Source organism: Ischnura elegans, chromosome 3 (genome assembly GCF_921293095.1).
Source record: "Ischnura elegans chromosome 3, ioIscEleg1.1, whole genome shotgun sequence".
Classification (NCBI taxonomy): domain Eukaryota; kingdom Metazoa; phylum Arthropoda; class Insecta; order Odonata; family Coenagrionidae; genus Ischnura; species Ischnura elegans.
The window spans coordinates 68,158,782-68,169,701 of NC_060248.1; the positions used below are offsets into that span (position 1 = coordinate 68,158,782).

A 10,920-nucleotide genomic window follows, 5' to 3' on the forward strand; every position below is an offset into this window, starting at 1 on the left:
GCTGAATATCAACATGGCAAAATGTCTATCTAACTCCTCTACCACAATTACCCTTTGCTAGACACCACTAGTGTTATGCTCTGTTCCTCCAGCATAACGAAACGCAGAGCCTCCAGCCAGAGTGGCTGACTCCCATGTTATTACCAACCATCTCAAAATCCTCCCTAAGTTTTGAGATGAACTAATTCAACACCATTTCCTCTGGCAATCTCACCCTGAAGCACCATTTGTTACTGTCAGTAAAGCTGCTAGAGAGAAGTTCGCACAGTCTATGAAAATGTCAATGTATTTATGAAAATATTGGTCATTTTGGAAATTATTTGAACTTTCCTGAGTAATCACAATAATGTTACTGTTCTTCCTCTGCCCTTTGTAACTCCACAGTTGTAGAGCGTATAAACATAAATCCCAGTGACCCATAAGTCAGCAACGTCAAACGGTTTTTCTGCTGTATACATATGTGGTTTCAATCTGGATAAATGGTACTGTGGTAGTAAAAAAAAACTCCACTGCATGGAATAAGCCTCAAAATAAATTCAAGCATTTATAACCTCAGTTAATACATATATTTATATATAGTCCAAATGTCCCACTAGTGGACATCCATTGGATGTCTTGCTCTGGACTTCTTATGGATGCGAAATGGCCCACTTGTGGACATCCATTACATGTCTTACTCTGCACTTCTTATGGATGCCTGTGGCACCTAAAGGGCACAAATGGTATATAAAGGGCACAAACAATCTGCAGCATGGCAATAAGTGAGTAAAAGCCTTATTTTAAAAATTTATTGAAACAACAATTAAACACTATGTATTACACCACTACTTACATTTTTCTTATTTTTAAGTCTATCATTATAGTGCCTCAGCCAATCCTTTGTAGCTGAATCCACTTCTTTCCTTGTTGCAGCTGGGAACTTGCTTAGAGCTGCACCTGTCATCATAAGCAAATTACCAGCATAAGACAAAGGATCATCACAGAATTGTAACATGTTCAGTATTGCACTTGCCACCTAGGTCAGAGCCCACAAATTTGGACTTTCTATAAGGCAAGAGTTGGCAAATTACTTCATATGAAATGGCAAACAAGGGTTTGAGACATGAGCTTGGCTGCATATACTTAGTCATTTTCTTGAGCGATTCTATTATCATTACTGTCATTACATGAGATCTTGAAATGACCTCGATAATTAAGGCGTAAGCAGTTAATTTTCCCACAAAATCCACCTGATAAATTTAAGGCTGGAGAGTGGTTCCATTACTTTAGAGAAATAAAACTTTAGTCCAAATGTTAATGAAATAAGCAAGCACAACAATAATTAAATGTCATTCAAAGAAAGCAGAAATTATCTCATGATTTTTTTTACAACAGCCAATCTTGAAAATCATAGGAATGCTAATAAAAATAATCGAATGCTAGGGATGTATTGAAAGGGAGGGTACTAACTTTGAAGAGACTAGAGAGCATAATTCAATTCTGGGTGCTGAACAGCACAAAATAACAAAAGTAATGTCCTCGCAAGAATTTCAACAAAATGCAAGGAGGGATTGCTGATAGCTCTCAAGGAAAATACCTAAGCTACTGACATATGTTGGGTCTCATTGAAGTATTTAATTAATAGAAATTTGAAAACTTTACTTACAGCTTAGAGCCGAATGAATGCGTGTCTGTCAAAACTTTATGTTCCCTTTAAGGCCTTCCAATGAATAATATTTTGCAACATCATCTAAGAATATTGCTCTCAACCCACGCCTTGTTGCATCTGGTGGAGTAGAACCCCCAACTCTTTTCAAAAAATCAATCTGAGATAAAAATTATTATATTAGGGATAATTCATTGAACCAAAGGCTATACATATCCACTACGACAATTTCACATGAAGAATACTGGGTGTCCCATTTATCTTGACCACCCGAAATAACTTTTTGTCCAGATGGAAATTCAAAAATGTGTCAAGCAAATGTCCATTAGCCGTCAGGGGGACATTAATTAGCATGATTGCCTTCCTTGTAGCTTTGTTATTTACAAAGATATGAACAGCGGTATGTATTTTTAAAATGGCACCCTATATTTTTTATATGGCAGTTCATTTCCTCTCCTAAAGACTTATTCAAAAATGTAGCACAGTGGACCATTAACACAGTGTTATGAAAAATGACTGACTCAATAGCACTTACAATTAGTGCAGGTAGGCGGGTATTGGAACTATGTACTCCACCAGTCATTCATAAAAAATATAGGGTGCCATTTAAAAAAGACATACGACTCTTCAAATCTTTGTAGAAACAAAGATACAAGGAAGGCAGTCATGAAGGCAGGTGGAAGGTACCCGAAAAGTCGATTGTATTTTACGATTTCCCATATACTTATAAATTTCTTAAATATATTTTTAGAAGAATAATTGTTTTCAGAAGTATATTTGTGTCAAATTAGTAAAATTCTTTTTTTTAAATAAAGCTAAAATATTCATCATATGACCTCAGTCCCATTTTCAACCATAATGTAAAAATAAAAAAGCAGCCATCAGATGGCTTTATAAATTTTTACGAAGCTTTTTACCAATAGGAAATTGTAAAATTTTATTATTTAACGAATTGCTTTATACAACATCCTTTGGATACCATCCTATGGCTTCCATATGGATGTCCCTGTAGTGACCTTCCAGATCCATTGGATGTCATTTGAATGACATCCAATGGATGCCCCTGTAGTGACCCTCACAGGATGTCATTTAAATGGCATCCATTGGACATCCAAAGGATGTCCCATGGATGAATGGATCCAATGGATGTCCCTTGTGTCAAATTAGTAAAATTCTTTTTTTTAAATAAAGCTAAAATATTCATCATATGACCTCAGTCCCATTTTCAACCATAATGTAAAAATAAAAAAGCAGCCATCAGATGGCTTTATAAATTTTTACGAAGCTTTTTACCAATAGGAAATTGTAAAATTTTATTATTTAACGAATTGCTTTATACAACATCCTTTGGATACCATCCTATGGCTTCCATATGGATGTCCCTGTAGTGACCTTCCAGATCCATTGGATGTCATTTGAATGACATCCAATGGATGCCCCTGTAGTGACCCTCATTGGATGTCATTTAAATGGCATCCATTGGACATCCAAAGGATGTCCAAAAGAGATGTCCTTCTGGATGTCCAATGGACATCCATTGGACACCTTGCAGAGGCTATAGCTAATGGGCTATATGGTCTATAGATACTTCTATAGTTGTATCTATGTATTAACTGAGGTATTCGACATTGAATATAAGGTCATTGCTATCATTAAAATTTATTTGTAAAAATAAATTTTGCGTTATCAATGTGAAAAATATTTCCAGGATTAAAATATTATGGATTGTCGTGATTATCTGTTTTGTCTACTGACTAATACCTAATCAGTTTATGTCTTATTTTTTTACCAAGGGACATTGAATTTATAACTTTTATATAGATAAACGTTTTAAACAACGCAATAATATTCCTTTATATCTTGGTTTCCCGGATTTAGCAACGAATACAAAATCTTGCAGTATCTTTTTTTGAAGCTACCTTGAAAATGGCGGGATCAGTGAAAACAAAAAAGCTACCTTAGCCGCCGAATCGAATTGTCTATGTCTGTCAATGAAATTGAAAGCTTCGGTTAAGTAGTAAATTTCAATTTGCTGCTGCCGTTTTCGTTCTAATTTTATAGTTAATAGAGAGAATTTGCTTGGCCTCGAGTTGATTTCTTTGAATGAGAGGCTGCACACGTTGGAATTGGCGGGGAGTAGTGTTTTTTATATAGGTAATTTGGAGTTGTCTTTCAACAAGGATTACCTATCACAATGGTAAGATTGCGTGTATCATGCCAATAATTCGTTATTTTCGTAAAAAAATGACCTGTCTTTTCTAACAGTCGCGTCTTTTTTTGCAGTTTGGCTTTCATTTATTTCCAGTTATCCCTAGGCCTTTCAATACTCAGTTCAAATGTTACTCCGTCTCAATGATACCAGGAAACGTCCGTGAAGATGTAGAGAGTGGTGGAAAAAGTATATATATTCCTCAGACTGAAGTGGCCTTTTGAAATGCATTCATTCGGGTGATTCTTTGTGTGATATCCTTTTCTATTTCAGTCATAATGCCTCCGTCTGCCTTAGATCAACTTACTCGATTGAATATAGTATACCCAATGCTTTTCAAGTTAACGAATAAAAAGACAAATAGAATTACTCATTGTGGAGTTCTTGAATTCGTTGCTGAGGAAGGACTTGTCTACATACCATATTGGGTAGCTATTTTGTGAATGTTTGTGCTGCTTCATGCAAATGTCTGCTTCTGATGATATATCATTTATTTGCCGCAGATGTTGCTACCCCTTTTAGCCTGATGATCCCCACTGTTTAATTGAGTGTCATTCTTTTCATCTCATGCAATATTATAGATGATGCAGTATTTACTTCTGGAAGAGGGAGATAATCTGCAGGTGGAGAGTGTATCTCTCCCTGTCGCCACATTCTCCCGATTTCAGCCGCAATCTCCGGACTTCCTAGATATCACTAATCCAAAGGCTGTTTTAGAGAATGCTTTACGAAGTTTTGCATGTCTCACTGCTGGAGATGTCATTGCCATTAAATACAATTCTCGAGTGTATGAACTCTGTGTCCTGGAAACCAAGCCGGGGAATGCTGTTAGCATCATCGAGTGTGATATGAATGTGAGTTCTCTTGATTAATTTTTATTAAAAAATCATGGGAAGCATAATAAAATCTTATGGACTCACTAAAATTTTGTGAGAGGTTTCTTTTTATGTTGGAATAATAATGGAATTTCAATTTTGATGTTTATTAGCTTTTAACCTTCCGAGGTTAGAACCTTATTGCATGTACTGGTAAGAGTGCTCCAATATGACAGTTTAGTTGGCTCAATATTTTTGCCTGATTAATATTCTTAGAAATATATCGAAAACTATTCCTGAAATGTTTGTGCTTGCATAAAGTTTCTTGTCTTTGCTGTGAGTATTGTGGAAACTTAAAAAAACGGTATACTTTGGGGGTAATATGCTGAGAAAGCGAGTAACATGTTTTACTAAAAATAAAAAAATGGACTTCACCCACCCTCGTGAAAGAGCCGAAAGGAGCTTGTTTATGCTTTGACATGCACAGTTTGTCAGAGTATGATTTTTGTGGACCGGAACGAAATATGTACAAATGCATGAATTAGAACAGATTCTATTTTATGTTCATATGTTCATGCTAGTTGGGTGGTTAATCTGTGCATTTTGGCATTCATTCTCGCTTTCATGCATTTAAACATCAGCTCATATGTGTTAATGTATCGTGTAAACGGGCCTTAACACATTATTTGAGGATTAGTATTTTAATTTCAACTGCTGTTTTTCTTTTCTTTCATGTTATAAATAATTCTGTAGCTAATACTCCCACATATCTATTGATGGAGGAATATCTAGGACTCCAGCTATCCCTGATTTTCTGCTATCACTCCTCAACCCTAATTCATCCCCAATGAATTTTCTTCTTGTTAAATTTCTTGTTCAAATGTAGAAAAAAAAGGCTTGCAATTTTTTAAGTTTGTTTCTTATTATTCTGAGATGTCATATCCTTCTATTTTTTTTCTGCAGGTAGACTTTGCTCCACCAGTTGGATATCAAGAGCCTGAAAGAACTCCTAAAAAAGTAGAAGACATGTCAGTAGATCCATCAGAACTGATGCCTGAGCCAACAGGCTTCATTGCATTTCATGGTCAAGGAAATAGGTATGTCTCAATCCATAATTTTTCCTCCAACTTCATGATTAACGTTCAAACCTCTGAATATTTCTGAATTAGTGTGTCACAAACAAAAATGAGCAACATTTGTCAGCCATTGCACAACACATATGAAGTGAGGCAGGATATAAGATTGATTTGAAGGAGAAAAGATGGTGGCCAAAAAGAGCCGCTACTATCGGAGACTTAGGCAGATCAGGGAAGCCTTAGAAATCCACAATATGTACCTATATCATGAGCAGAGACCATGAATGCTGACGCGTCAGCACTCATTGGAAGGATAACTATAGGGTGGTTTCCTATTTTTTTATTGCCTAAATCAAAATATTATTACTCCTGGAGTACGTATTTCACGCTTTTAGAATTTTATATGACAATATCTTTTCGCAATTTAATAAAAAGTGAAAATTTTCAAGCACACAAAAATGCGACGGCTAAGCATGAATGCTGGGAAAAGCCCATGTGACGTCTGGCTGCTGCTGTGTGAGGCCACTTGGGTGCGAGGCTATGAACGCCGCTATGATGCACTCTGCTTGCTGCCGAGCATGGCGGTAGCGTAGAGTACCCTGCTAGGAGGTAGCACTTGGCTTAAATAAGGATTATTAATACCCTATCATACGAAGGAAACTTTCCGACCATTGGCAATTTTAATAGGTGATTATTAAGAGATGTTTCCCTGAGCTCAGTGTGACATGCATGCATTGGTAATCTCAGACGATGTAAAACTCCTGACTACTCGTATAAAATCTAGGTCCCTGTGAAGTACCGTGGAGTGGCATCGTATGGGTGCCAATCTGGCCTTTTTCAAATGAGGTTGAAATTGACCATTAACATTCGTCTAAACTGGGATTTCTAAAACCAAATAATTTGTATATTATGAATACACTAATGGTTGGTAACGAAATGTAATCAATGCCTTTCATTTTCTTTGATGAAGGAAACTGTTGTTATATAAGGTTGTGAAAAATCAAGACTTTGACCTGAAGACAAAAGTAGGATGGCTTTTGAAAGGGTTGTCACTCATAAGCAAAAAATGATGCTAGAGGATCCAGAACCGTGGATTTATCATAGGCAAGCATATGTTTGAAAGGAGGATTTGGCATTAACTTGATGGGAAACATGCATAGAAAAGCATTCTAAGAGAGCATTCAAAGCCTAGCCCTTATTGGTGTTACACAAATTTTCCTTCTCTGCATAAGTCGATCTTTTTCAGCGGTTTTATTTTATATTTAAATATTATTTTGGATTGTTATTTCTTACTTCATGAATATCCATATGAAGTTAATCAGCTTCTCTCATCACCTTCGCATTCAAAGCCAATAAATTCCTTCTTATCCCCTCTTTGCTACCTTTCTCCCATGTCTTCATCCAATTTTTGTATATTTTAATTTACCTCGTTTGCCCCTGTATCAGTGTGCTCAAGGGTAAGCCCAAAACCACATGCAGCATCCATGATAAATCAGTCAACTGTGTGACGGTGCAAAGTGTCCTTGATTATTTGCATGGTGAAATAGTGACTTTTTTGTAATTTCAGACTTGATGGTAAGAAAAAGAAAGACAATGGAACTTTGGAGCCGGTTACTCCTAAAGTTCCATATCAAAGAGGTATTCCAGACTATAACTACAAGGTTGGAACTCTTCACTTCTTGAGAAACTCGCGACCTCCACCCAGTAAAGAGGTGAGTTAATAATGCTGATAAGATGAAGTTAACCGCACATCTCTCTTTTCTTTTTTCTATCATTTCATTTATGTATTTTTTGTTTTAAATTGAAATTCTCCAATTGTTTCTCCTTGAGTAGCCTTTTTGTGAATTTTTAATTCGGGCATACATGCATTTTGGATGAAACTTGTATCAAGTGAAAAATGGATTCAATCCTTAAAATAAATTTTCTTTTGATCCATGAGTTATTGGTCCCTTACCATAATCTGGAAAGTATTCACGAGTTTATAAATGTTTACTTCACAATTTTATTGTCCTATTTATTATTTAAATCATAATTTTTAACTCATTTTGTCTCTCTCAGATGAAAAGTAATAAAAATATGGTACATATCTCTATACACTTAGTCTCTCTTTTTTCCTCATATTAGTTCGTGGAAAAAGTAATAATGGGACTTTATTTGTGTGAAAGTGACTTATTTTTTTCCAAAAGTGAATCCTCAAAAATTGGTGGTATCTATTTCAATTGTGAATATAAATTAATCATAGAATATTCTTTAGAACTATTTTGGAAAACTAGTTTTTTGAATAATTTGATGAAAAATATTTTGTAAAGGTGTTTAGTCTCTTCTGTTCATCATCTATCAAATTTTTCTTGTAATCTTTTGTACTCAATGCAAGTGGCAATAGTCAATCTGAGGTACTGAATTTTTACTCTTGCCCCCTTCCTCCATGAGATATTTCATGAAAAATGTGTTATGAAGTGGAATAACAAAGAGGTGAATAGGGTGGTTTCCTATTATTTTTTTATTGGCTAAATCGAAAGATTATTACTCCTGGAGTACGCATTTCACACTCTTAGATTTTCGAATGACGATATCTATTTTTCTCGAATAAACGAAAAGTGAAAAATTTCAAGCACGCGTAAACGCCACGGCTAAGTAGGAATGATGGGAAAAGTATGTGAGGTATTTCTGGTTCCAGCTGTTGGCGTGTGAGTTGACCTTGGGACGAGGCTTGAGCGCTGATACGACGCAGGCTGCTAGCAGGTAGCTGAGTACCCTGCTAGCAGGTAGCGCTTGGCTTAAATAAGGATTATTATTCCCCTATCAAACGAAGGAAACTTTCCAAACTTAGGTATTTTTAATGTGTGATTATTAAGAGATGTTTCCCTGAGCTCTGTGCCTCATTGATGCATTAGTAATCTCAGACAATGTAAAACTCCTATCTACTCTAATAGAAACTAGGTCCCTGAGACGTCACGTGGAGTGGAATCGCATGAGTACCAATGTGGCCTTTTTCAAATGAGGTTAAAATTGACCATTGCCATTCGTCTAAACCGGTATTTCTAAAACCAAATAATTTGTATATTATGAATACACTAATGGTGGGTAAGGAATTGCAATCAATGCATTTACTTTTCTTTGATGAAGGAAACTACCCTATGGCTGTTGTTTTTTTTTCAGAAACAAGGGGCTCAAGATGATTTTCAAGCCTTTTCTGGAGAGGGACAGTCCCTGCGCTCAAAAGGAAGAAAATAGCTTTGCTTTTAGGTCTCCTTCATTGAAACAAGGTGATGAACTCTATTTTTTGTATGTGTGGATAAAAGCAGCAAAAGTGGTTCTACCTATTTGTTTTATTTTATTCTAAAACATGTTTCTGCTGATAGACTCAATCTTCTGCTCAGACTAAATTTAATCATTGTCGACGATCTTTCATCTTTTCTTGTCTAGCATGTTTGAATTTTTTATAATTGAATTTTGTTTTGTAGTAAACCTCCCCTTATTTATTTGGAATAAAATTATCTCCACTGTGAGATTGTTATTGTTTTAAATTTGCCTTTTTTTGTTAAAATTTTATTCATACCTTGATCAGGTTTGGCCACCTTTAAGGAGATGAATAAATGAATTTGTTTCCATACACAAGTATGTGTTCAAATCTCTTTTTCAAGTTTTTCAAATCAAAATTCAAGTCAAATTTTTATGATTTTATGGTGAGATGTTTACTACTGGCTCTGTGGTTAACATCTAATCTGAAGCCATATATAAGTATAGAACCAATTACATACCTCATTATTTATTTAATATAATTGTTGCTATACAGGCTAGCCATAATAAGTTTTTTTCCAATGTTTACTATTTATGCACACATTTAAGCTGTCTTCCAGTGTGTGTGATTTTTGTATCAATTTTCTTTTATTTTTATACAACCAACCAAAGTTAGCTGTGGTGGGAAAATATGAAAAAATGAGGGTAATAATGTTGTTATTAAAGAGGAATGGAAATTTGAGGAAAGGTTTAGACATGAAGAATTACATAGTTCATGAGCCAGGCATTTTTCATCATACTTTTAATTTTCATCACGAAACATGACATGGCTTCCAAAAAATGAAATATTTTCTCATTTAATTATTTAGTTGCATACATTTCCTCGCAATTGCCATCCAGGATAAAGGTAACATGAAATGCTTACCTGTTTTTAAGTAAATAATTTTTAATGTGCAATATACACCACAAAGAATATTTTATATTGTGTGATGTTTAGAATAAGCTGCCGGTAAATATTTAAAAACAGGAGAATGTCTGTATTACTATATCAATATTAAATTATATTTTAAGTCAAAGTGAATTTGTATTGTTATTCAGGCTACCTTGTGATTTTATTTTTTCAGCAGTTATAGGTGTTGCTGGGTGTCATTTGTTCTCATGTTCCTGTATAGAGTCCTTCATTGCCTTTAATTTGGTCCCAAAATCATGAGCTAGCACTGCCATTAGTATTTACTTATTACATACATTATAACTTATACGAAAAATAGTAGCATAGAGTAAGATTATAGTGACATGAGTTAAGACTTCTTAATTTCAATCTAGGTTGTAAATATTGAGACTTTTTCATAATTTTATAGTGTTAGAAGTATTTTATATGGAATAAATCAGACATTTTTCTTAAGTGGTATTATTGAATTTGAATTTTTAATCTGAGATTACTGGATGGCACTGGTTAAATAAATTTTCTGATTCAGATTTATGGCTCTTGAACTGATGTAATTATATATGTTATCTATCTGGATTTATTATTCCTCTTAAAATTTATGCCACTGCCTACCATAAAACCTTGACCCTTGGAATGAAAGCCTTTTTATAGGGTTCTGTGTCAGTCCAATGTATCGGTAGGAAATTCGAGTTATTCTTATCCAAACAAAAACTGGTGTGGTATTTCCTCACTCGTATGTTGTACCACTAAAATATGGACTTCACTTATAATGCCATTCTTTTCATTTACGGAACAGATGGAATGGAAATCGGTGGCCCCAAAGAATCGAACAAGCCTCAGATGAAGAATTTCTCGAATTAAACATGAGTACATGCTTCATATAATTTGGAAGAATTCAAGGTACATAATTTGATTACTAATAGAGGAATGATTGAATTATACTGACAAAATAAAGTATATCATGGATGATACTCAGGGACGCCGACTTA

General features: G+C 34.9%; 1 protein-coding gene across 1 annotated transcript; it reads left to right on the forward strand.

Moving 5' to 3' along the window:
• The first annotated feature begins 3,600 nt into the window (after positions 1-3,600).
• LOC124155983 (ubiquitin recognition factor in ER-associated degradation protein 1-like) lies at positions 3,601-9,993 on the forward strand. The gene is made up of 7 exons (XM_046530235.1): positions 3,601-3,842; positions 3,929-4,043; positions 4,128-4,282; positions 4,436-4,708; positions 5,633-5,766; positions 7,313-7,457; positions 8,905-9,993. The coding sequence occupies exons 1-7, from the start codon at positions 3,840-3,842 to the stop codon at positions 8,977-8,979; spliced, it is 900 nt and encodes a 299-aa protein (XP_046386191.1). The 5' UTR covers positions 3,601-3,839; the 3' UTR covers positions 8,980-9,993.
• Positions 9,994-10,920: the final 927 nt, after the last annotated feature.